Below are 27,227 nucleotides of genomic sequence, written 5' to 3' on the forward strand. Positions count from 1 at the left end.
CTGCTCCCCCCCCAGAGGTGTCTCTGGACATCTCATCAGGAGCCGTGAGCCTCGGGGGGGGGCCACGCCCACTCTGCTGCCAGAGGCTCAGCGTCCTGGCACTGCAGGTGGGCTGCGGGCAGAAGCACCTCAGGCCTCGCGGCCCCGGTCGGGCGTGTTTTTATCTTGCTGGGTCTCAGCATCCCATCGGCAGGAATAAAAAGCCCCCCCTCACAGGACAGACACCGGCCCAGCAAGGCCTCTTCTCTGGGGTTTCCACTGCCCCGGCAGGTACGAGGTGCTCGGAGGCAGGGGTCTGCTCAGGTCCCCAGGACCACCTCTGCTGGGGCCCCCAAGAAACACACGCGCGCACACACATGCACGCACACAGCCTCACGGACCCAGCTCCTCCCCACAGGTGCCAACAGGACTTCCGCTCCGAGCTCTATCCTCGGAAATCATCCTTGCCGGACTGCGGGAGGAATACTCGAGACGAACCGTCTTAGGAAAAGTATTGATTTTTCCATCTGGTGGCGCCAAAATGTCTCTCAACAAAAGAGGTGACTAATAAACAGTTCTGGGAACGAATCACTTTTCCAAGAACTGGCAAGTGAGATGATCTCACCTTTCAGGACGCGAGCCGTCTGTCCTCTCCCCCCACTTCTGAACCCCAGGGAGGAAGAAGAGACGGTGGCAGCCCCATGTGCCAACGTGAGCGGGACTGGCTCTCCGCGGCCTCGGAGGGGCCTCTGCACGAGGACATGGATCCGGCTGCTGAGGCCACGCCAGCCTCTCTCCCAGCCTTCCTGGCCTCCACGCCTGCATCCAGCAGCCCACACTCCCTCTTCCCCGTTTCCCCAGCCTGCTCCTACCTCTGTACTCAGACACTCTGCTCCCTCTGCCTGCGAGCCCTGCTTGGCCTAGTGAGCCCTGGCTACCTGGGCTCCCTTCTCCAGGAAGCCCTCCCTTCACACCCTCTCTGGAGGATGGGCCATCCCCGCTTCTGCCCACCGCAGGCTGGACCCTGGCCACATGTCCCGCTTCCATGCCGTCATCCGTGTGTGCATCTCCCCTCTGATCCTGGAAGCTCCTGGAGGGCTGAGCCTGTGTCTCCACCTCTGTAAGCCCAGCGCCCGGGACGGGACGGGGCATGAGGTGAGTGAGGACCGGAGCCTCCTGAGCAGCACAGGGACCAGCAAAGAGGAAGGCTGAGGGCAGGGGCAGGCCAGCCCCTCCTCCACGCGGGTCGGGGGTGGAAGGTCCACTCCCCACACCAGCCGAGGGGCGTCTCGGCCTCAAGTCACTGCCAGGCCTCAGCCAAGAATGGCCGGCCCCTGCTCAGCCCTGGCCCAACACCCCCCACAGTAAACGCCCCGGGGACAGCGTCATCCTGCCGTCCTGTCACCTGACTCCACAGGCCGAGGTTCTGGGGCCCCGGGCGTCTGGGTAAATGCGTCGTGGAGCCGGCGACTCCAGGAGGTGGACGCACTCGGCCTGCGTGGGAGCTGCCAAGTGGGTGGGGCTTCGTGGATGCACACACGGGTGCACACCCCACACACGCACACACTCCCACAGGCACACATGCACACACGCACACTCGCGGGGAGCATGTACACGGAGGGCCCCTCTAGGCTAGGTTTTCCTGAGAAGTCGGCAGGAAATGCTAGTACACTGGAAAATAATGAAAACCGTCTTCCGTGCACAACTTTCCGGGCCGGAGCCTTCCCATGGTGCTTTCTCAGCATGTGCAAGGTGAGCCGGGTTCCCCTAGAGGGCAACAGAGGACTGAGGTGGCCCCAGGAGAGGGGGACCATCGATGACAGTGTCACCACAGACCCCAGTCCTTTGGAGACGGCCCCGCGGGGCTGCCGTCCTTGCCACATCTAGAAGGACGTCACGTCCCCTTGATCACACCACCACGGGACAGACTGGGAAACTGAGGCCCAGCCTGGTCCAGAGTCACACAGCAAATGTGGAATCTGCCTCCAGATTCTGGGACCAGTGCCCCATTCCCTACAAATGGGATTGGAGGGACTTCCCTGGTGGCACAGTGGTTAGGAATCCGCCTGCCAATGCAGGGGACATGGGTTCGATCCCTGGGCCGGGAAGATCCCACATGCCGTGGAGCAACTAAGCCCATGCGCCACACCTATTGAGCCTATGTGCCACAGCTACTGAAGCTCACTCACCTAGATCCCGTGCTCCACAAGAAGAGAAGCCACCACAATGAGAAGCCCGCACACCACAATGAAGAGTAGCCCCCACTCGCCACAACTACAGAAACTCTGTGCACAGCAACGAAGACCCAACGCAGCCAATAAATTAATTAATTAATTTTTTCAAAAAATGAGATTGGAACGGCCACCCTTCCCTGTCCTGGGGTCTCTCCAGACGAGAGAGGCACGGCGGGCTCGGCCCTGAGGCTCCCCCGACCCCAATTCCCTCCGGCCTTACTTGGTGCCCACCCCACCTGCTGGGCCCCCTCCCACGAGGGACACGGGCAGGACCAGGAGACCCCAAGCCAGCCCAGGTCATCGCCCCCTGCTCCCCACGGCCTCGCCCGGGTCCGCGGAGACCCCAGCCCAGGTCCGCGGAGACCCCGGCCCAGGTCCTCCAGCCTCACAACATCACGACTCCTGAGCTGGCTGCGGAGGAGGAAGGGGCCTGGGACCTGCTCTTCACCCCACCCCCCAGGTTCTAATTAGCAGCTTCTGGAACACCCTAGTGCCTTGGCTGTAAAGTGAAGGAACTGTGTTTCCTAATTGGCTCCCTGCCGGGGCGGCAGTCAGCGAGCAGGGATCACGCGGCCCCTGCAGCCCCCTCCCCGGCCCTCCCGGGCCCCCAGCTCTGGCCGCCTCACCTGCCCCGGATCCCAGGCCAGCCGGCTCACCCGTCCCCGGCGGGTCCAGGTCTGCCTGGCGTGGACGGGACCCCTCTGCTCACACCTCCTCCAGGGGCCCAGGGGCCCGGCAGGACGCAGGGAAGACTCTCCACACGGTCCACAGAGCCCCGTGGGACGCCGGGCCCCCAGCCTCAGAGCAAGGCCTGCCGCTGCGGCCCGGCGGACCCCCTGCTGCCCCTGCCCAGCCCTTGGGGGTGCCACTCACTCCTGGCTCAACAAGCCTCTCCCCGCCTGCCCCCACCCTGCTGGGGGCTTCCAAGCCCTCCCTGGAAACCCCTGTAATCCCCTTCCTGACATTTCCTTGGCCTGTCTCCTGCCTGAACACCCAGGCCTAGTGGCTGAGCTGGGGTGGGCTCAACTCTCCCCAGACTCTCAGGTAACCCCCAGAGTATCCTGGACTGCACAGTGCTGGGGACCAGAACCCTCCCCGCCAGAGTCTTTAGGGGATGGGCAGGGGCCGTGCCAGTCCCCCGCCCCCGAGCAATGGGCCGGGGGGAGTGGGGGGGGATGGGGATGAGAACACAAAAGCTGAGGGCAGAACAGCTCCAGACCTCGTCAGCGCCCTGAGTGGGCACCTGTTTCTCTCCCATACCTGCCCCTTCTCAAATCTCGCCCTGCCGCAGACGTGTGGACTCCTGGGCACTGCGCTGCCAGCGGTGCCAGGGCAGGAGCTGGGGTGGCCGCCGTGAAGCCTGCGAAGGTGGGCACGCCGGGCTGTTCCTCGCCCCTCCTGGTTCTGGGACAGATGGGGTCCTGGGGATAAACGTGATGGGGTGCGGGCGGGCAGGCTGGGCCTCTGCGGGGCCGGGGCTTCCCTCGGATGATCCGGGAGGAAGTCAGGTGCGGGGAAGGGAGGACCGCGTCAGGGAGCAGAGGCCGGAGGAGCCCGGAGGCTGGGCCCCACCCCCTCCACGGCCCTTGCTCCCCGGGGGCCCCTCTGGGTCTACAGCGAGAGGGAGCCGGCCCGCTTCTGCAGGGGCGGGGGGCGGACAGGAGCGCCCCCCGAAATATCAGGGGTCAGGGAGGCAGAAGTCAACGGAGGAAAATACGTCAGAAGAGAATAAAATGACTCCAGTAGATCCATTTGGGTACTTTTAAGCAGAAGTTCTCTTTTCCCTTTTCTCCCTGGAAGCGCAGGACCGGGGCTGCGGTCGACACCTCACAGAAAGGCCGCCCGGCTCCCCTCCACCCGGGCCCCTCCCCCAGCCTCCGCTCAGAGGATGTTTCAGACAGAGATCAACACCACCCATCCCCCAGGCGGCCCACCGGTTCTCTCCCCCTGTTCTGGGTGTGGCGGGAGCAGGGGCAGCGGAGTGACAGGCCCGGGGCTCTCCTATGTGACGCTGGCCCCCTGGGCCTGGACAGTGCTGGGCCCCCAGCCCTAAGCCTGGGACACGGCGGGACCCTCGGGCCCTCTCGCCCGAGTCCCACCTCCCGCCCCCGGCAGACGCTGACGGCCCCGGGCCAGGAGCCCAGGCCACACGAGCCTCACCCAACACCAGCTGCCTCCTCCGGCGGCTGCTGGCACCCTGGGTCAGAGACAGCACTCCCTTTACCTTTAAACCACCTCAAAGTATGTTTTCAAAATCAAGGTTAGTTTTTCCAAGAAAGTCAGAAGTGTCTGCACCGCCCTGGGAGGCAAGCCCTTTAAAGAGGCTTTTCAGGAATTCACTGTGGACCCAGGGGCTCCGGGACGGGACACCCACAGCCTGGCCGCTTCAGCATCAACAGGCAAAACCCGCCGGCCGCTCCAGCCTCACCCTGCGGGGAGTGGGCTGGTGCGTGGGATGGAGAGCCAGGCTTCCGTGCAGGGGGTGTGCGCACGTGTATACATGCACACACGCGCACACGCAGTAAAATGAGGCAGTTTTAGAAGTTCAGCATTCCTTTGGGTTCCTCTGGGCCTCACCTTCCACTTCATTTTGCTAAAAGATCCTGACCGTTGCCCTCATTAAAGAAGGACACCTTGCATTTGTTCAAACAGCTGGCCCGGTGAGGCCCCAGGGGGCCTGGCATCCCAGGCCGGACTGTCAGACCGCTTGGGTCTAGAAGGGATGCCGTGCGGGTTCTGGACAACGCGGTCTCAGTACCAGGTCATCTTTCCCTTCCCATCCCCCACCTCAGCTTCCAGGGGACCAGCCAGAGCCACTCTTTACCGGGAGTCCACCAGGCACCTGGCCCCATGCTGGGTGCTTCCACTGACACCGCTGGGGCATCGCCCCCTTGTTAAGACAAGGAAACTGCGGCTCAGAGAAGCAACCGGACTGGCCCAGGTTCCAGGGGAGGCACCCGATCAGGGCAGACTAGGAGTGCTGGGCAGAAAACACAGGCGGCTCGGTGCTGGACGGGGCAGGGCCGCTGAGGCCGTGAGTGGAGACGTCTCCAGGGCCCAGAGGAGGAGGAACGGGCAAGACCAGCAACATCCAGCTGGAGCAGGGAGGTGGGCAGAGTGGACTTTCGGGATCCAGGAAAAGGAGGCCCAGCCTGAATCAGCCGGGCCCACTGCGTGAGGAGGAGGGCCCCAGGGTGGAAAGAGCCAGGCCTGGGTCGGGGCCCCTTGGTGGGTGTTCGGGCTGTGGCCACTTCCTACGCCCTGGCCTCCCCTAGCTCCACCAGCAGACAGCTGGACCATCTCATCAGGACTTCTGTTTGCCTCTCAGCTATCTGCACACACCTGCCCAGGGGCTGCGAGGGGCTCCCCTCCTCCCACAGGCTCCCCGCTTGCCTCCCACCCACTGTGCAGTCCGCCTTGACCCCGCGTCACGTGATGTCTGGCCAGCCCAGGCCTCCAGCCAGCTCGGACACTCTCAAGGACCCGAAACCACAAAGCCGGCTCCTCACTTCCCACAGGGCAGGGCTGGCGGGAGTGGATTCTCAGCAAGTGCTGATGGAAGGCGGCAAAGGAGAGGCCGACGGAGACGGGGTGCGGGGATCCCCGCCCCCAGTGCTGGGGTGGATGGTGCACGGAGAGACTGGGGGACGGACAGGACACCCTCTACCCAGGAAGGGAGCCTGAGGCCTCCCGTCACAGGGAATCTCTGCAGCCCCCCAGCTCCCGGCTGGAAAAGGCCCTCGGAGATCCCCTGAGGCTGTGTTCAAACTTCACAATTACCAGCGAGCCGTTTAAAATGCAGATTCTCGACCCAGCTCCCCCTTGTGGAGTCAACCCTTGGAAGGAGCTGGCTTCTGGAATCGGCATTTTAAACACACCGTGGAGGGACTTCCCTGGTGACGCAGTGGTTAAGAATGCGCCTGCCAATGCAGAGGACATGGGTTCCATCCCTGGTCCAGGATGATCCCACATGTGATAGAGCAACTAAGCCCATGTGCCTCAACTACTGAGCCTGCGTGTTGCAACTACTGAAGCCTGCGTGCCTAGAGCCCACGCTCCATGACAAGAGAAGCCACCACACTGAGAAACAAACCCGTGCACCGCAATGAAGAGTAGCCCCCGCTCACCACAACTACAGAAAGCCCGTTGGCAGCAATGAAGACCCAACGCAATCAAAAGCAAAAAAACCCAAAAAACACACCATGGAGCTCCCTCCCTCTGATGCTCTCTTTGAGCTACAGAGCCTCAGGCTGAATTCCCTGGAGTATGGATGAGAGCACTGAAGACCAGAGAGGTAAAGTGACTGCTCTGTGGCCACACAGCCCCTCAGGGGCAGAGTGAAGCCTGGGAATCCCAGGCCTGTCAGGTCCCCCTGGCCGGGACGCAGGGCCAGCGGGGAGACGCCAGCCCCCACGCCCGTGGCCCCTCACACCTCCTGCCACCAACCAAGAAGAGCTGGGAGATTCCTGAGCATGGGACGCATCTCGCTCAGCTCCCGTCCAGTCACGGACACTCTGTGCCCAGCACCCACACAAGGCCACCTGCACCCTGGTCCCAGCCCCTCGCTGGTCACGTGGTGCCCTCCCCTCCCCTCCCCTCCCCAGACCAGGAGGCTCACACTCACCATAGTCCTTCTTGCAGTACTTTTTCATGTTGATCTTCAGCTTGCCTTTGGAGGCCTTGCAGTAGGAATCACAGTCTGGAGGGGAGGGGAGAGCACAGACAAAACCTAATGAGGCTGGCGAAGAGCAGGCTGGCGGGCCAGGCGGGAGGCCACCGCCCTCAACGCCCAGGGGCCTGCCACACCCGGGGGCCGGGCGCGCGGGCGGCCATTCAGGGCGGCCCGGCCTCCTCGAGAGGCGCCGGGACAAAGCACCCCCTGCCCCACCCCCGCCGGCCCCCCGGCCTCCGCGAGGGACGCTGGGGGCTCCTGTCTGGTGCCACCCAGGGCTTTGGAGCGCCACACAAACTCCCCCGTCTAAGACGCCCCCGGAGCCTGATTAAAGCCGATGGAGGCCGCGCTGTACCCCCGCGGCCCGGGTCTGTGTCAGGCGCTGGCTTCCATGGCGAGCAGCCTCTGGCTGGGGTCAGGCCCCAACAAAAGAGGTCACGGAGGAAATTAGCAGCCCGTGAAGCATTAGAAAACCCCTTTGGTGTCCACTCTACTGCAGTGTGCAAATAAAATGCCCCACGCAGAAGGGTTCAGTTCTAACGGGCCCTACTGCTGAGAGGCAGGGCTGCTGGGCCCACGTCCGCCGGGTATCACCTCGGAGACGTCCCAGCGCGAGGCGGGCAGGATGTGTGGGGCCCCGGGGCCTGCCTGGGCCCAGGCCCGCTTCCCCCGGGGGTGGCCTGTGTCGGCCCAGCAGGTGCAAACCTCCAGCACCGGCCCCCCGCCCCCAGCCCTTTCTGCTCTTCAGACGAGGTGACACAATGCCTCTGCCAGATCTGTGCTCACACATCAGCTGTGGCGTGACGGCCGGCCTGCCGCAGGGGCCCAGGAAATCACTCCAGCCTGCCCAGCACCACCACTCCACGTGCGACCTGCCGGCGTTATTCCCATTCTACAGACTGGGAAACGGAGGCTGCCTGCCAAGTGCATCCCAGACAGCTAGCGCGTGGCGAGGCCAGGCCTTGAACTCAGGTCTCAGGTGCCAAGATCACCGTACTCAGAAACAGGCTGAGTATGTGTCCTGGTGAGGGGGCTGGAAAGGTGAAGGGGAAACACACGCACGCACGCACGCACGCGCGCGCGCGCGCGCACACACACACACACACACACACACACACACACACACACACACACAAGGGTGGGGTAAGGAGTGATGTGTGTGGCAGCACAGGACAAGGCCAGGGCAGGAGGCCAGGCCTCCTGGGTCCACTTGCGCCCCCAAACCATCGCTTAGATGTGCAGTGAATATTCAGAGATCACTCAAGTCAGCCTCTGGCCCCATGGGAGGTGGCTGCCTCCCTCAAGGTCCTAATTCAAGCTGAAACAGCTCTATCTTGTTGCCCTGGGACCCACAGGCTTGGCAGCCCCCTGCTGCCTGCACCCCCCAGCCAGCTTCCTGGGGCACCCCATTAGGAAGCAGTCTCAGGAAATCAGGAAAAACAGCTCCCCTTCCCCTAGCTGGACGGCTGGGTGGTTTCTGGAGTCAGAACCTCTTGGAAGGCAGGGGCTGGGGTGTCCAGAGAGAGCAGCCTGCGTTCTACCAGGGCCAAGCCCAGGAGGTCAAGATGCGAGGTGACAGTGGCCCAAACCCACAGTCAGCTCAGGGGCAGATGACGCGCAGGGCAAAGCCACGGCTGGGGCTGAACCCAGGCTGTGCCTAAGTCCTCGCGTCCCCAGGGAGCTGGTGGGAATCCCTGCCTCCTCTCTTCCACTCGGGAAAGAACTGGAATGCCAGCAGTGCTGGTGACATCACTGCAGGACAGCCTTGAACTCACTCTCATCACTTTCTCATTTTTTTTTTTTTGGCCCACGTGGGTACTTGCCTTCCAGTCAGTCACCTGCCCTGCCTCCTGTGGGGGCGGAGACTCAGCCCGACAGTCCCTGACAGCACATCAGCTCCTCCAAGCCAGCGGGCAGCCCCGTGAGGGAGGCGCCGTGATTCCCATCTTCAGACAGGTCAACAGAGCTCAGAAAGGTGCCAGGGTGCCGGCCCCAAGTGCACCTGCACTGTGGGTGGGAGGGGAGACAGCCCCAGGAGGACCTGGCCCTGCACCTCAGCTCGCCCTTCCTCCCTTCCCTCTCCATCACTCCCTCCTAGCAGCAGCCACAGCTCTTCTCTTCAGAGCCAAGTATCCACCTCGGTCAGAAATCGTCCTCGAGTGCATGGCATCCATCACTGCCTAATTGGATCCAGCTCTAGGCACTGCGTGACAAATCACAGTCACCCCCATGAACATCAAGAGTCTGCCCCTCAGTAATGACAGCCACTCACAAGCCATGTGGCACTGCCTTCAACTCTGCCTGTGCTCCTAACGGCCTGGTTCCCAACTCGGGCTTCTGGAAAGACCCAGAAGCTTCAGGACAACACTGATGTCTGGGTTCTACCCCAAGACACTCTGATTTCATTGGTTTAGGGGGCAGGCTGAGCGTCCAGATTTCTCAAGTTCCCCAGGTGAATCGAACGTGCAGCCAGGGTTAGAACCACTGTCTGAGCCAACTGCAGCTGTGGGAGGTGGGGACAGGGTCTCTGCACCCAAGACTTGTATGGAGAACCCAGGCTGGCAGAGGAAAGGCCCAGACGGGTGGTTGTGGACTCACAAGGCAACCTCCAGCTGCTGGCCCTTATGGGAAGTAGTGCCAGCCTCAACACGTGCAGATTTACAGCTATACGTGCTTTGTTGTTGTTTGTTTTTCATGTGGTCTTATGTCTTTCCTTTCTGTCAGCCAGAAATGCTCATCAGGTCAGTGTGCTTATTGTTGTAAAATGTCCCCTACTTCCTTCCAACTTGCTGATTCTGATTTAGTTGTGAGCTAGGAAAACAGAAAGACCAAAGTTGTTAGAACTGTGTGTAAAGCATGGGTCAACAGGCCTGGAATGAGAGACTGAACTGCTCTCCTTTGGGTCCAGTGAATAACCTTCAGAGCATGGACACTGTGGCAGCTCTCTGGCTGTATTCCATAGAACTGAGGTCACTGGACAAGAGGTCCCTGGATAAGGAGAGCGTTCCTGCATTTGCTTCTTTTATCAAATACGCACACAGCTACAGAGACTGCCTCAAGATGGACCCAACGCAGCTTTAAAATGCACCTTCGACTCCTTCAAAATGGCATCTAGTTGGCAGTGACCCACTTTTCCTCTCCTTGTTTTGCTCCAAAATAGCTATAAAGACCATGAAAAAAAAAAGAAAATTCACACTAACGCCAAAAGCTAAACTGACAGATGACCCAACACTGGAATCTGGGAGCAATCTCTATTAATTAAAGGCAGATGGTGGTAGAACAAGCAAAACCTGTCCAGGTTTTACCCCAGGACAGAGCTCTTTGTCTGATGAACAGAACAATCCTGGAAAAAAAGGAAGATGACAGGGAGACAACAACCAGAGAACAAAAGGCCGGGGGTGGGGTGGGGGGGAGGCGTGGTGGGGCCCCCACCACCCCCATCCGACAAGGGAGGCTTCAGGAAGGGGAGAGACAGACGGGAAGGACAGTGTTTGCAGTGGGTATGTGAACTCGTATTTTTATCTAAATCACTGATGCAGAGAACGAGAAAGTCAGGCAGCGGAGACAGAAGGACACCACCTCCACAGAGCAGAAGCGAACTGAGGAAAAGGGCTGGTAGGGACTAGGAATTGGAGAGGGAGCTGGATGTACCCCGTTGCCATCCAGCTTGGGGCCGGAATGGGAATCCAGCTGTCATGCTAGGCCAGGGATATCCAAAGCTTTTTGCAAAGTGCCAAACAGTAAATATTTTAGGCTTTGAAGGCCATACGGTCTCTGTCACAACTATTCAAACTGTCACTGCAGCTCAAAAACAGCCACAGACAATATGTAACTGAATGAGTGCGTCAGACTAAGACCATTCTGAAAAGACACAGCCTCTATGAAGTAGGAGAGAAAAAGCCATGAGAGAAAACAAAGCCAAAGCGAAAAGGTCATGTGATGATACAAAAAGGGTGATGTATGAAAGAAAGAAGAGCTGGAAAAAACCAGGAGCACAATTAAAGTTGACTTTGGAAGCAATCAAGAGAAATAATATTGTAGAAAATGGATTCAGAAACATGGAGAGTAAATTGGAGAGATTCTCACAAAATTTAGAGGAAAAGGATAAAGACTTGGAAACTGTGAAAGAGAAAATGATAGGGATAGAAGAAGGAAAGTGAAGAGATGGCATATGATCGGGAGAAAACTGCAACAGAGACCAAAGATAGGATTCCTGAGCTGAAGGCTGACCTACATATGAAGGAAAGGATGCACTGAGTTTTTGGAAAAAATCAAAGAAAAGAGACCAACACACCCACATACATCTGTGCAAAACATATGAAATACCAGGATGAAGAAAAAATACATACGGATTTAAAACCAACAAGAAGCTGGCCAGATGACCATGGAGCAATGTCTATAGCTTGTGAGGAGGGAAAACTTCGAGACCCAAGACTTTTATACCTAGCTAGACTGTCTTCTATGTACACAGGGCACAATAAACCAAAGATATTCTCTAGTATGCAAGGTTTCAACTATGTATCCTTTTTGAGAGGAATACTTGAGAATGTTTTCCAACCAACTATGAAATGGATCAAAAATAAGAATTTTAAGAAGGTAAAGTCATGAAATGAACACACTGGTGACGAGTACGGAAACCAGTGAACACTGAGGTTTCCAATTTGGTTCTAAAAGTGAAGGCAAAGATCAAAATAATTTTTCAGTGTTTGACAGGAAGCATCAGACAATGTATAGGTATATATAAATAACTATAAAAAATTAGTCTGCAACTTCAGATTATATTCACAAAAACTGAGAATGAGGTAGGGAATATAACTCTTTGTCTTAAGTAAGGAGAACAGAGAAGATGCTATTTCATGCTTGACTCTGATAAACAAGAGCTATTTGATCAAATAGTATTTTTGAAAAACCCAAAAATAACCACAAAACACCAGAGAAGAAAAGAAATAGGGTAGAGGTAACATGCCAGGAGAAAACAAATCAGAAAATAAATAAAAGGCAACTGTGATAAATTCAGATGACAGAAGAGCCACTATCTGAAAGCAAAACAATGAATGTAAACGGATTCAACACCTCTATTGAAAAACTGATTTTAAAATATTAAATGACTGTTTAAGAGAGACTTAAAGTAAAGCAATTTTTTAAAAGCTTACAACTTTTAAAGAAGTTGTAAGTTTGTCACTAGATGACAAAGAAGTTCAAAAGTGATAAAAAAAATTCGTGTGGAATAACATCTTATTGAAATATGTTATGCAAAAACTGTGAGAAATACAAAAAGAAACAGACAGAAACACATAACTAGTAAAAGAATGCTAAGTTAATTCCAAGGAGCTAAAATTACACAGGCCACATTTCCTGACCACAATGTAATAAATATTATTTATTATTAAACAAAAAAGAATGCAAATAAATGAAGCACATTCAATTCTAGAAGTTTGAAAATAAGGAAAATAAAACCCAAAGAAAGCAGGAGGAAAGAATTAATAACAGGAGTAGAAATTAATAAAGTAGGATACTGAAAAAAAAACCTCAAAAGTTATAAAAACACCCAAGAATTGATTCTCAGTAAAGCCCCCAAACCAACAAACTCACTCTCTCTCTCACATGCACAAAACACTGTCATGTCTAATTATGAATAAAAGAGAGAAAACAGACCCATTAGGAAGTAATGAGAAGGGCTCTAACCGCAACCTAAAGAAGATTTTATAAATTACAAGGCTATTGTATGCAGCTTTAGGCTGCAATCTTGGACATCTGAATGAAATGCATTCCTTCTTAGGGGAAACATAAGGGGCCAAAGGGAACTAAAGAAGAGATATCAAATCTGAATAGATAAAGAATCTTAAGCAATCTCTGGATCCAGATGGTTTCCAAGGCTGGCTCTGTGTAAACATTTAAAGGCTGTCTCATGCTATTTGATCTGGTCGGAAAACAGAAAAAGAAAGAACATTAATAGGATGAACCACATAAAAGTGCCTAAAATCGATCATTCTTCAACTTTAAAAGAAAAAAGCAATTTCATATGGTTTGATCTTAAATAAGCGCTGGCGTGAGCTTAGACACACAGAGACCCTGTGGATTAGCTGGTCGGCCTCACTGACTAATCGGGTCCCATATTTTATGCCCCGAAGGTCCCCATCCTCCCTGGACCCAGGGCCCCCACGCTGCTCCGCACAGGAGGAAGGGGTGGGCAGGAGGCTGCCCCCCACCCCTGCTCTCTCAGAGGGTCCTTCGGGGCTAGAATTGAGGCACAGGTAATACTGGAAGATCTGCCGCGGCCCCCGCACCAGGGTCACCCTCCATCCCACCCTCCTCCTCAACGATAGGGGAGCTGCCAGGGAATGACACTGGCACCGCCTGGCTCCCCACCTACATGCACTCCGTCCCAGCGAGCGCAGAGACCTGAGGTCGCCATCTGCGGCTCGCAGCAGGCCCATCCTGGCTGGCTGGCATCCTGGCTCCTCCCGGGAACAGCCAACCCTCCCTTTATTCCCCCCAGCTGCTCCCCTGGCCAACCCGCAGCCAAGAGCGGAGAGGGGGCCCCCGCGGGCCGGATCCCAGTGGCCGAGCCTCTCCCTCCTCGTCCTCCACCGTGGGTAGCTTGCCCTCTGCTCTGCCTCCTGTGCCCCAGGTGCCAGAAGTCCTGCTGGGCGGGTCTGCTCTCCGGGTCGGGGCTCAGCTCCCAGCATATGGCAGGCGGGGCCCGGCGTCCCCCAGTCGGAGCCGGGGCGCTGCATCTGGTGCCTCCCCTGGAGCAGGGCGGGGAGCTGGCCAGGGCCTCTCTGCTTCCGGGCTGCCGGCTGGGGAAGGTGGGGCAGTGGGGGTGAAGAGCGAAGGACACCCAGCCACTGAGGTCCATCCCAGGGCAGGGACCGGGAGGCTGGGGGAGCTTCGGATTCTGCTGGCTGATGGGGGGGGGGGGAGGGGGCTGGCTCCTGGAACCCCCCACCTCAACCCTGCCAGGTGAAGAGCTCAAGGTGGGAGGGCAAAGAAGGACACCCAGCTGGCTCCGTCCATTTCAGCGGGGCCGCTGTGCCCACTGACAGGTGACAGAAGACATGTGAGGCCAGTCTGCCCAGAGAGAGAGTTGTGACTATTCCTGACTCGGGTGCACAAAGCCACATGGACTCCTCAGGCCAGAGACCGGCTTCTCACGTGTGTCGCTTCCACACACAGTGGGATCTGTGGGTTTCGTAATGACCACGGCGAGGATGGAGGCGGCCCACACTCCCCCTAAGCCCACCCCCATCTCTTGGTCCTAGGCTGCAGGTGACTGGTCCACTCCCCCGGCTGAGACCACCTTCTTAGCACCCAAACACGAGCACGTTGCCCAGGAGAGAGCCGGCATCCACAGACAGCTCCTGGGCACTCGCCCATCTCTCCAGGCCTGTGCTGGTCTCACCCGCCCCCTCTATCACCTCCCAGCCCCACCTGCCTCCACGCGTGATGTCCACTGAGCTCTGGGCTCTGGGGCAGAGAGGCCAAGGTCACCTCAAATGAGGCAGCCCCACGCAACGGACTGGAGTGACGTGCCTTGTAAAACCTTTGGGAGCAAAGCCAAAAGTGTTTGCAACATCGAGGGCAAAGCGTGGGTGTCTTTAAAGAACTCTTGTGAATCAATAAGACAAGCACCCTAACATTTAAAGGAGACGAACAGGCAATCCACAAAAGAGGGAAGAAAGCTGACAAAGAGACGTAACAATGTTCATCCTCAAATAATCAGAGAAACGCAACTTAAGTCAACTGGAGGGGCGTCCCTGGGGGTCCAACGGCTAAGACTCCCAGCTCCCAATACAGGGGGCCTGGGTTCTGTCCCTGGTCAGAGGACTAGATCCCACGGGCTGCAACTAAAGATCCCGCAGGCGGCAACGACGATCCTGTGAGCCGCAACCAAGACCTGGCACAGATAGATAGATACTGATAGATACATAGATAGATCGATCGATCGATCGATCAATAGATAGGTATCAACAGGAATGCAGGGCTTCTGCCTGGGGAAGTGGCAAAGCAAACACACACACTCAGACAACATGGTGCAAATCAATACCAGCTTTCCTGAGTGCAGCTGGCACTGAAGGTCAAAATCCTGGAGAACATGCACCCTTGATACAGCATCCCCACTTCTAGGAATTTATCATCCCTTCATCCACTTAAAAGTTTTGCTACGAGATTTGCGGGCGGCCAGCTCTGGGAGGCACGGAGCATACCCTGGGGCTCACGGAACGGCCAGGGTGGCCTTACAACGACACGCGTGTAAGCACACTCACCAAACAGTGATGCTCACAAAGTGAAGACAACGGCCAGCGCGCGCTGGTAGAGGATGGGGACGGGGGCGCAGGTGGGGACCTCCTTAGACGTGAAGGCCAGCGTGAGGAGGCGCCACGTAGCAGGACACGGTGGCAGCTCTGTGAAGCGGCCAGGGCAGGAGAGGGCCGGACAGCTGGAGGAACCAGGGGAAGAGGGGCCCGGAGCTGGGGGAGGGGCGGGGCAGCCAGGGATGAGGCTGCATGGTTAGTGGAGGGCCCCGTGCTCTTGGCAACCATGGCAGGGGTTTGAATTTTAGTCTAGAAGGACACACTGTGCACTGAAATGTGGGGCGGAGGACGTGTGGCTGGTTTTCATACTCTTGCTTTGTCTTGTCTGTATATTTAATTCTACTATACTGCGTATACCATTCTTGTATTAAAAGGAGAAAGACTGGGACTTCCCTGGTGGTCCAGTGGCTGAGACTCCGCGCTTCCACTGCAGGGGGCGCGGGCTCAATCTCTGTCAGGGAACTAAGATCCTGCGTGCTGCCGGCACCGAAAAAAAAAAAAGGAGAAAAAGCATTGAGGCAGGTCTTCTTCAGTGAGGATAGGGACTGACTAGGGGAGTCCCATAACGCAATGACACTCCTATTTGGTGAGGTGACATTTCATTTGTATTCCTAATCCATGGGCTTCCGGGCTTTTACTCCTAAGAAGTGCTACATCTTCCTGGGCGGGGGAGAGAGGGTGCTGCTGTCTCCAGGGTCCGGGAAAGCTCCCTGAGTGTGAGGGAGGCAGGGGCAAGAAGGTCTGAGGGAAGAGGGTTCCCGGCAGGAAGAAAAGCCTGTGCAAAGGCCCTGAGGCAGGATCGAGCCTGGCAGAGTCCAGGGGTGAATGAAGGCCGGGAGCCCCGCATAGGGTGAGTGAGGGGAGGAGCAGAGATGAAAAGGCACACCAGCCAGCCCGGCTGGGTGGGGCTGGATAAAGGTTGGAGTCTGCTTAAACGTAATGCAAAGCCACCAGAGGGTTCTAGCCAGGCCTGGGTCACCCCAGGGAAGCCCTGTCCTTTCTTTCTGTTCCTCCCCAGTGTGGTCACCTTCACTCAGAGCTTCCCACGCGGCTCCCCTTGCTACACCAGCCGGGGCGGAGGCAGGCTCCCCCAGGACACCATGCTGTCAAGGCCCACCAAGGGCCCCTCCCCACCCCTCATATTTTCTCCTAAAGAGCCCCATGTCCTCCCTCTGACACCTAACCAGTCACTCAGTAAAGAGAGTCTTATGGTCTCTCTCGTATCTCTCTTCTCTGCCACGCACACACTGCCGCTGCTGTCCTAATTCAAACTTTCTTTACTTCTCACCAATGCTGTATTGGTCAGGGTGGGCTCTGTCCTGTAACAAGCACCCCTGACAGTCCATCACAGGTGTGCCTGGCTGTGACAGCTCCACCATCAGGCCTGGGTCTGACACCCTGCTGGGGTGACGCCAATATCCATCCTTCTTCCTCCCTAGATAGCAAACCCCAGTGTTTCCAACTTCAACTCTTCTTCAAAGACTCCCTTGCAGCTCACATGGCCACGTCCCTGCTTCTGGCCCTGAGGGTGTGAGTGGCAGTCGCCTATGAAGGGCTCCAGGGAGAGCAGTTGTGTCCTGTAAAAAGGGGTCTAATCACCCACCCTCTGATCTGGGGCCTGTAACCATTCCAAGCCTCAGTTTTCCCATCGGCAACATGGGGTAGTGGTGCCAACAGTAACTGTCCTGCCCATCACAGGAGTTCAGAGGGAATGACCTCAGTGTGGTGAGACAGGTCAGGGATGCCAGGGGTGGTCTCTCGAGGAGGACCTTTCAGCTGGAACCTGAAGGATGAGAAAGGGCTGCCAACAGGGTGTCATGGGCTACAGGTGGCCTCAGAGGCCCCGGCTGAGTGACGGTGAATGGGGGTGAATGACGGCGGAGCAGCAGGAAAGGTGGGGCCTCGTGGTGAGGAGGAGCGTTTAGACCCGAGATGGAGTGATCCTCTGGTCCTCTGCAGAGTCTATAACACTGACCGGGATCTGGGCGACATAGCCCTGTCTCCCAACAGGAGCACGTGTGCCTCTGAGAGCCCTCCCTGGGTGACGCTGTGGACCCGGAGCTGGGCCGAGAGAGAAGGCACCTGGATGCAGAGGACATCAGGCCCAAAGCTAGGGCCTTGTTTTTGCCCGAGGTCCACAGTCTGGGGATATTTACTCCATTCACTGTAACGTCTTCTCCTCCCTGTGAGTGAAAGTGGGGGAACCCTATTATGTGCAGAGGATCCGGAAAGAATGAGACCTAACTCCACGGAGACTGGAGAAGCCGGAGGCTCTGGGGGGTGGCGCTCACAGGTTCAGCCACCATGCCTTGGACTTGGGCACCAGTACCCTTGGCGAACTTCCCTAGGCCCCACTCCTGGGCCATCTCCCTGTGCGGCCTTCCTCTCGGACCCCGAGCACAGCCAGGCATCTTCTACGTTCTCAGCACCCATGTCATGGTCCAGAATTATCTGCCTGCCCCCTCACCGAGTGGGGAATTGGGCCTTGGTCCCAGCACCTGGCGCAGGTTGGGTCACCACTGAACGCCCACGGAACACAATGGAATGTAAACTGTGCCCCCCCCCGCCCCATGCCACAAGCATAGCATAAAACAAGCTGAATGCAGGTGCCTCGATGAGATACCAAGACCGCTCGGACAGACAGACCCACAAATCAGGCTCCCCAAACTAAAGACATGGCATCCCTCATGATTATTCTGGTGACACCGTGAAAAAGCCTGGATAAAGCGCTCAGGCACCTTTTCAATCTGCTAAGCGCTTTGACAACTAAGAGGGCATGTTTTGGGCTGGAGAGGGCTTGAGCGGCCCCAGAAACCTGAAGGCCCAATGCCTCTGCTGGGACACGCAGCTGAGACCTGGAAGCAGCGTCCCAAGCTCTGGATGTGAGGGCTTTTTTTATGGGTCTTTGTCTGCTTGCCTTGGGGGGTGGAGTGTCCATGGGACAGACCACCTCCCCCTGGACCCTGGGATACAATCTGGTGCACAAGAATGGCCTGTCTCAGAACATGGAAGGGAACATGGATGGGCTTCAGGGCTGTGGGATGGGAGGGCAGTTGGCAGGTAGGCTACGGAGGAACTCAAAACACTGGCTTCTCCACTCTTAAGCTGTGTGTCCTTGGGCTTGTAACTGCACGTCTCTGAACCTTAGATTCCTCATTTATTAAACGGGATAAGGGTGTGTAATCCTTTGAAGTTCTAGTGAGATGAAACCTGACAAAGTAAAAAACTGTTAGCTGTCATTATTTTTACTATAATTCAAGAGCCATGACAAGAAAACCGATCTCACTGTATTCCTGGCACACCCAATTTTAAAAAAAGAAAAAAAAATTTTTCTTTAATTTCTCACTCGGTGTATTTCATGTACCAACTGATGGTTGGCTGTTCCCAAAAGCAAACCCATCTTCAGGGGATCTGGTTCCTTCCTAGCACCCTGTCACAGTGCAGTTTTACATTTTTTTCAACATGGTTTGTTTATTGTCTGCCTCGCTCCCTGAAGGCGGGGGCCACTGCCTCAGCCACGGCTCTCCCCAGGGCCTGGGACACTTACAAGCTCTCAATAAATATTTGTTGAATAAAAGGGGGACAAAGCCGCCCCCACCATGTGGCAAAGTGACTGGAGACCCCAGTGATTCCTGCACCCCCACACACCCCCCTCAGTCCGAGGACAGAAGACCCCAGGCCTGCAAGAGAAGCCGCCCAGATGAGCGAGTCTGTGTAAAGAGCAGGAAAGTGAAGGCCCGGAGCAGGATTCTGAAGGGCGGAAAAAGACAATTTTGGAAAATGCTGTGAAACACAGAAAGCCACAGCCTCGTGAGAGCAGCTCCTCGCCTGGGGAGAACCGCGGGAGGCGCAAACCTTCCCTCTCCAGGGACATTTGGAGGGCTTTGGTGTTTTGTTTGGACTTCAATAACAGAGATTCGAAATCCGCTGCTTTATTATGAAAATATATTTACAGATTGAACAGCCCGGGCCTGGTATCCTGAGGACAGCCCTTGCCGGAGGAGCCAGGGAGGCTCTGGGCTGGGTGCGGGTCACCCCGTGGGAAGGAGCAGCCCCTCCCAGGCTGCAGCCTTGGAAGCCGGTCCTGTTGCTGTCCTGCCTGGAGCACTGGGACCCCCGAAGGGCATGGGCTGTGGAGGGGGTGTGGAACAGGCAGGCTGGGCTGGGCTTTCTGGAGGGGGCACCAGCAGGCCCGGCCTTTCCCCCTCCCGCCGCCGACCCACCCCAGCCCCTCCCTGCAGGGCAGGGTGGCCTGCAGCCTGTTTGGGGGTGGGGTGGCCGGGCTGGGGAGGTCGGGGCTGCACCAGCCATGTGAGGCGGGGAGCAGCCCCTCTTCCCCACTTGGAACAAGAGGGTGCCAGGAGCCCCCAGCACGCTCTTTCTTCCTGCTGAACAAGATGGATTGGAAAACAAATTGGCTCAAATAAAGCATGTAATTAGATTAAAGCCTCTTGCCCAGAGCCTTGGGGACGGCAAAAGCCCTCCTGATTGGAGGCAGGAGACCTTGGCCAGTTCAACCAGTGCCTGGCCATCCAGAATTTTCTCTCGACCCTCGGCTGCCCATCCCCAGTCCTTCCCAGCTGGGACGAACTATGCTGAGGGGATTCATTCCACCCTGGAGATGATCCCAGGCCCCGCTCTGCCACCAGCCCCACAAGCCTTGGGGTCCCCCTCTTCCCTGCCTACAGATCCCACCTCAGCCTCGGAGGGTGGGTGCGCCCAGTCCTCGAGCCCCGACCAGAGCTCAGCATGAACAGCTGGGCCAGTTATGAGTCTACACCAGGGCCGCTCCCGCCAAAGCATTTCCCACTCACGACCCCATCTGAGCTGCACAATGACCGGTAACGAGGCCGGGCAGACAGCATTAGGACCACCACTTCAATTACACGCATGAGAAAACAGGACCACAACGTTCAGTGTCCCAGGTCACAGCCACTGAGGACACTCTCCCTATCGCCAGCTGCCCCTCACTCCAGGTCAGGGCCACCCAGAGGGGTCTTTGTCCCCAGAAGCCATGGGCAACCTGATGACTAAGCATGACCCTTAACCTCCCCCCACCCCAATGCAGGGGACACCGCTTCTCAAGGGACCATCCTCTCGGCTTCCTGTCCTCAGGCAGAACCCCTGTGTAACTGCCCCTCCCCCAGCCATCCTCCCATCACAGCCCATCCCAAAGAGCCAGCTTCCATCACGATGCCCCCTGTCCTTTCTCCCACCAGCCATGCCCTCAGGAAATATGGCTGTGATCACAGGCTGCCAGAAAAAGGCAGGAGCAGGTAGACCACAGTCAAGAAGCTGCTGTACCCAGGGAGTGGATCTCTCTGGGCAACTGTTTCTAACGTAGTTCCCCATCAAAACGGCAGATGAGCTTCTGGCCCTTAGGAGCCAATGAGAACCGGCAGAGAAGAGGAGGAAGAAAAAGAGGAAAGCTGGTATGACACTCCAGAGTCCTGGTGTAAAAGGTTTGATGGGCAACTTGTCTCTAAAAAAAACACGAAGGCTGCCCAAGCAGACACTGATCGGGAGCAAGTGTGCAGGCAGGAATAGCAAACAGGCAGCACGCACGCTTCCAGTTTCCCTGTCCAAGCTCACGGCAGACATTACTAATCAACCCCAGCACCCACAGGGCCCAGAACTCAATCAGGTGCTTCTCGTGGCTCAGGAGGAAAACTGTCACACTCTTGCCATCCCTAGTTTATTCTGTCACTTACCACCGACTGATAAGACTGGACAAAGGCCATGGGAATCCACCTTCTGGGAGCTGAAAGGGATCTTAAAAGGCAGTTCACCCTTGCACCTCCTGTTGCCATCCCACCCTCTGAATCGGCCTCACCACCGACTCCAGGGTTGGACAGGACGTCTGTCACCTGAGCCTCACCTGTTTCTGTGACTTCCCCCCACCCCCAGATGTCCTTAGTTCCACCTTCTGGAACAGCCCAGCACAAGCCTACCGACCACCTGTTTAGCCAACAGATCAGCCCTCAAGACTTTCGGGGAAAGTGCCCCTCCCTCCCAAGCTTCTTCGTTCCTTCAAACTCCCAGGACACGGCTTTCAAAACCCCCTTTATGCTGGTCCCACTTCTTAACCTCTCAGTTCCTTGGTTCTCTGATGAGAATTAAACAGACAAATCCAGTCTCCTCTTTATGGACAGCTATGCTGAGTGTGGAAACGCTTCCAGATTGTAAAATCCTACCTACCTGGAGGCCATCTGCCGGTGTCTCTCAGGTCTCTGGGGATACAGGAGAGACTCAGGAAGGAAGGGGTCAAAGCAGCCAAATTACTATCACAAAGGAAACCCCTTTAGATCTTTATTCACACCTTAATTATCCTTTATTTATAAACATTGATAAGAAATGTCATTACCACCATTCCCAGAACAAAGTACACTGGGATCTATCTATTTAAGGGTGGTGGGGGCAGTTCTGGAGATCCACCCACTGGCAGGAAGAACAAATGGCTAGCAGAGACCAAGGAAGACGCAGAAAACTATGAAACTATGAAAAGCAGATGTAGGATACCTAAGGGCCATTTTGAATAGAGGCCAACAGTCCTAAAACGGCTGAAAAAGCTTCTTTACAGGATAATCCCTTTTTTGCAATGGCTGTATCGTCCTGAGAAGTTAAATCACATTCACTGTGCATTGCTTAATATGGCAGGAAAGCTGGCAATACATTTGGGAAAGATTTCCATCCAAAATGGTTTTAAAAAAAAAAACGTCACGTGGCATTACAACGAATTATGGCGTCTGAAAACCGTATTTATGGGGGCCACTCATCCCACAAAAATGCAAGAACCATGGCAGATACTGAGACCCTCCCTGTCAAGACCAGACTCCCTACCGTCTCAAGTGGAGAACAAAGGTTCGCTTTTGCTTTGGGTTAGGAAAGAATTCTGGATATATTTCGGGTCACCACAGACCCCAGGCCCCCCATGGAAGGTGCTGGAGTCTTCATGTTCCAGGCAGAGGCACAGCTGTCCTCCCCAAGAGCCACCGCAGGGCCTAGAGGGTGACGGTCACCAAGAGGCAGGGGAGCCCCCCTACCCTGCCCTCCCCACCTGGACACGTCTAGGTTTTAGCGAGATAGCCAAGGTCACCTTTTATACCAGGCTTCTGTTTCTTACCCTTCTCTTCTGCCTCCAGAAGCCCCCCAGACATGGGATCCAAGCCGGAGATCCACATCTGCCTCCCTGTTTTACAGGGCACCCCCCCGCGTGTGCTGCCCGTACTCCCATCCACCACCCACAGAACAAAGGGTACTGGAACCAGAGAAGGGTGTGTGTCAGGGGCCCAAGCATGGCTGTAGGTCCCATAGATCCCCTAGGGCTGCCCTGACCTGCCACTGGAAAGGTCACACTGGGAGAAGTTTCCAGTACAATTCTGGTGGCCAACGGACGAACCAGTTTTCACCCACAGGAGAGGTCCTATGTGCAGGAGGCACCACTTGGCTCTGTTGCCAGCACGCACAAGCACCAGCTCCTGGAAGAAGCTGGGAAACAGCTACCTGGGCCCTGGGACACATTAACTCAGGGCCTTCTGATCTCATGTGCCTCTGCCCTTGGAGGTCAGGCTTTACAGTAGCCCTGAGGTCCCAACCACCCCCTTCCTTCCCCTGCCCACTACAACACGCATGTTGAAACCCTGAACCACAGAACAAATTCCAACATCTTTTGTCAGAGTCAAGATCCGAACATTTGCAGGAGGTGAGCCCTGTAAAGCCCGGTGGAGAGCACAGGTAGAGATCTCTGCATGCTGGAAGATACGCTGCCCAGCTGGATGAGGGGAGTCTGAGTGGGGCAGATGGGGGCAGGGTCCCCACCTCTACCAGGGAAAGACATGGAAAGCAAATCTGCATCAGAGCCAGAAAAATACAGCCCCCAGGGCTTTTTCCAAGATGCAAACTCTGCCGCATGAGATGGACTTGCCAGAGGTTTTGCTTGAGGCCCCCCGAATCCTAGTTCTCCTTATCTGCTATTGGTGCCTTTAGGAAACAGCAGCCCATCCGGAGAGGTGACGAGCCACCTGGAAAGTGAGGCTTTGAATGACTGCGGAACAGACCCAGCAGACTCTCAGCAAAGCCTGACATTGGGAGGCCCGGAGACGGCCACGGAGGTACCTGCTGACATGTGCACCCTTGGTTCTGCTCTAGCAGGTAACAGTCTGACTTTGAATCATCACATAAACCACGGTCCACATTCCATCATCTCTGGAACCCCAGCCCCCAACACAGGCCTTTAATAAATGTGCATCTGATGAACGAATGGAAAGAAAATGCACAAACGGACAAGTGCACAAATCCTCAGATCAGAATTCCTAAGGAATGCTGGGAGTTGGGGGTGGGGTGGGAGACTCAAAACCACTCCCAAGCCTGGCTGAACAAGAAATCCCCATTTTCAGGCTATAGCCCGGATGAGGCCAAGGGAAGGATTTATCGAGCACGGGATCAGTATTTCATAAACCCTTCCAAACTGCAGAAAAGGCTGCACCTGCCTCCATCAGTCTGCGACCGCTAATCCGCTGTAACAGCTCTGCGCCCTCCTTTCTGTCTCCCGCTCGGAGGGCAGGGTTAGCCTGTGTATTCGCCTTTAATAAGCTGAAGCCATCGGGGCGCTGCATTCACTGCTCTCTGCTCCCACAGGGCCGGCCCCATGGGGGCTCCTTGTCGGCTCTCCGAGTGAACAGGGGATTTTGTGTTCGGCAGGGGAAACAAAGCTGTCCCAACGGGGAACCAGTTGGCTGTGGATACGCTTCTCCTGCGAGAGCCAGCGGTGGACACGGCCTGGAGCTGCCGTCGTCGGCGCTAGAGGGTGATTCGGAGGCACAGGGGAGGGAGGCGAAGCCGGGCTCCCTGCGAAAGTCACGAAAGAGAGGCAGGCTGGAGGCCCTGCAGCGTCCACCCCACTGGCTGGCCGGCCGGTGAGCCCAGCTGGTTAGGCCCGTGTCAATGAGCTCACGCTTCTGCTGAGTCCTCTGGGTGGGCCACATCCCAACCTGGGCAGCTTGTTGGGCAGTATGTTCACCCCTTGGCAAAGACTGGGCTAAACTACTTCCTACACAGAGAAAAGGCCCTCAAAGCTCACCATTGCTTTTTGATGCCAGTAACAGGAAAACAGGTGGCCAAGGACACCCCAAACTCAGCAGAGTGAACAAAAAGGTCTATGGTGAAGACTGTATATAGTTTCCAAACACTGTTTTAGTTTCCTCCTGGGCTTAGAGACTACATTACCCAGCACCCCCTGTGGTTAGGTGTGGTCAGGTGACCGAGTCTGGCCATGGGATGTGGATAGAAGTGATGCAGATGCCTTCAGGCCTACCCTGGGAAAGTGCTCCCACAGTGGCTCTCTTTCCAAACCAATTACTCCGAGGCCCCAGGGAATGGTAGAGCCAGGGGCCGAAGGGGCCTGGGCCCCTGACTCACTGCTTGGGAGGGAACTGCCCAGCCAGGAACACCAGCCATGGACTGTCAGGGATGCTTGTTACAGCACTGAGCCCGCCCTGACCAATACAGCATTGGTGAGAAGTAAGGAGAGTCTGAATTAGGACAGCAGGAGCAGCAGCAGCAATGTGTGCGTGCAGAGAAGAGAGACCACAATACTGACTTTACTGAGTGGCTGGCTGAGTGTCAGAGGGAAGACATGGGCCCCAGAGAATAACCACCAGGGCTTTCCACAGCACAGGGCTGTTGGAGAGTGAACAAAACAGAAACTGACAGATGGTCTCCAAATCCCAATAAAACTTGCCTTCCCCTCAAATAACTTACTAAGTACAGCAGACATGGTGGGTGCCCTGCCCAGAAACCAGTTCCTGGACCGGTACACCCACCTCCAGCTGCTGCGAGTGCTGGTGGCCACCAGCTGACACTCGCACTTCCTCTGAAGGCCTGTCCTTGGCTGATGGAAACTGCTCTACTTGGAAATATCCACACCCCCTATCCCAATGAGCAGTCCGCAGCCAAGGGCCAGCGTCGTGAGCAGGTACCCAGCCCTTTTGCTTGTAAGCAGGACAACTTCTTTGGGGTCATTCACTGTCTAGGGCTCCTGAGGAAACAGGCTGAGGCCAGACTTCTCCTGAACCCAAAAGTTTTGCTAGCTTCTTCCCCTGCCCCCCTCACTGGTTTCTCCTAAGAACATCCCCTCAATAAATCATCTGCAAAAGAATCCCTGTCTCGGGGCCCCTGACAACCCTACTGAATGGCTGGCACTGTGCCCCTTCCCATCCACCGCAGTACATTTGCCATAAAGAGGCTCGAGGAAGGACAGGGATGAAGTCCAGAGCCAGGACAATCCTAGATTATCAGGCCTAAAAGGATCGCCACCTTCTCAGAGGTCTCTCCACCTGGTGTCCTCGCCTGCAGGGAGATTTTAGATGCTGAAGTACAAACTTTCAAACCCCGGGACTGAAGGAGCTGACCTCACAGTACAGAAGGAATGCCAGGAGACTATGGCCGTGTCCCACCTGCTGGGGGAGAAGGCAGGATGGCAATGAGTGGAAATCTAACCCAGCCTGGCTTGAAGGAAATTTTAAAGCAGCTTTCACTAAATCTGCTGCCCCAAACACTTAGGAATTTCTCACCTCTCTTCAGCAAGAGGAATCTTTTCCAAGTCCCCATGTCTGATTTCTCTCCACAGCTTACTGCTTGAAAGGATGCTGGCTTGAGGCACTATGGTCATAGAAACTTGGGAGATGGGAGACCCGAGTCCTTACCTAGGTTCTGCCACCAACCTACTGTGTAACCTCTGCCAAGCCACTGTCCTCTGGGCCTCAGTCTTCCCACCTGTTAAATGTGGAGGCCAGATCAGATGTGTTCTCTCTAGGTTTCCCACTGGTATCAAGAGAGAAAATTCCACTCCCAGAATGACTTTTGGGAGAATCGCTGAGAAATGTGTAACCACCCGCTCTCTGGGAAGAAAAAGCCTTGATTTGTAGTTTGTGCCAATTTCCAAGGTGTAAACATTCCCACCGTGGCCAATTTCGAGCTGCCAGCATGATGCCCTGAACGCAGAGCTGGGAAGAGACACCAACAGTCGGCTCTCGTGAGCAGGTGTGCGCCGGCTCCAGTGCGCCACTGATTTCCATATACCTCTTTGCACAAAATAAATTCATTTTGGACCCCAGTTCATTTCCAACCTCTGCAGATGAAACAGCTCTCTCCTTTCCTCGATCCTACAACACACTTTACCCTTAAGCAGAGCCCACAAAACAGTGCAGATCATACGGGCCACCATCTTCCCTGGGGAGAAGCTGACCTCTCCCGTGGAAGGAACTGGAAGGGGGTAGTGCCCCCCTGCGCCTCCCCAGATGCAGATCCACTGCTCTTACTGCACTAGAGCTCTGTCCCAGGGGTGGGGAGGATGACCAAGGCCCCTGATCCGTATGGTCACACCTCAGGGCAGAGTGGGACTAGTTTCCTAGGCTGCGCCCACGGCTTTAGGAGCAGCGGGACATGCAGCAGAGCCCTGCTCGACAGGAGGTGGGGTTGGGGGAGGTGCGGACAGTCTGTGCTGCATATCAGATGGCAGGGGGCAGCGGGCAGCCTCCCGCACCTCAAGGCCACATTGGTTCTTCCAACACGGAAGGTCCACAGCAGGGAGGATGCCCGGCTAGGAGGCAGACAACGTCCCCGTCCATTCTCCTCTTCCCCTTCCCTCCTGTGGGTCTGGGTAACCCTCCTGGTCCAAATCCCCCAGGGTCCCCTCAACACAGCCCCAAAAGAGCACCCAAGGCAACCACCTAGGTTCTGTGACCACTGGGCCCTGGAATCACAGCCTCCCAACCAGCTGGGTCCCGGAAATACTGAGTGGGAAGGGGCCGAATAGATCATTAGCACAACACCTTCATTCCACTAAGGAGACTGAGTCCAACGTTATCAAGTGGCTTGTAGGACACTTTAATTGGGTCACTGGGGTGGGGGAAGTGTCATGAAATACTCAAAATCCATGCTCTTAAGTAAATGATGGTATTTAAGATTGTTGCTGGGGACTTCCCTGATGGTCCGGTGGTTAAGACTCCGCCTTTCAATGCAGGGGAT

The 27,227-nt window shown here is 56.0% G+C and overlaps 1 protein-coding gene across 1 annotated transcript in view; it reads right to left on the reverse strand.

Moving 5' to 3' along the window:
• Positions 1 to 27,227, reverse strand: part of NTN1 (netrin 1) — a 179,699-nt gene that overhangs the window by 11,803 nt on the left and 140,669 nt on the right. Inside the window, exon 6 of the mRNA XM_057716091.1 lies at positions 6,838 to 6,912. Within this exon, the coding sequence (XP_057572074.1) occupies positions 6,838 to 6,912 (75 nt within the window). The remainder of the gene's footprint in view (positions 1 to 6,837; positions 6,913 to 27,227) is intronic.

This window comes from Hippopotamus amphibius, chromosome 17 (assembly GCF_030028045.1).
Source record: "Hippopotamus amphibius kiboko isolate mHipAmp2 chromosome 17, mHipAmp2.hap2, whole genome shotgun sequence".
NCBI classification, from domain to species: domain Eukaryota; kingdom Metazoa; phylum Chordata; class Mammalia; order Artiodactyla; family Hippopotamidae; genus Hippopotamus; species Hippopotamus amphibius.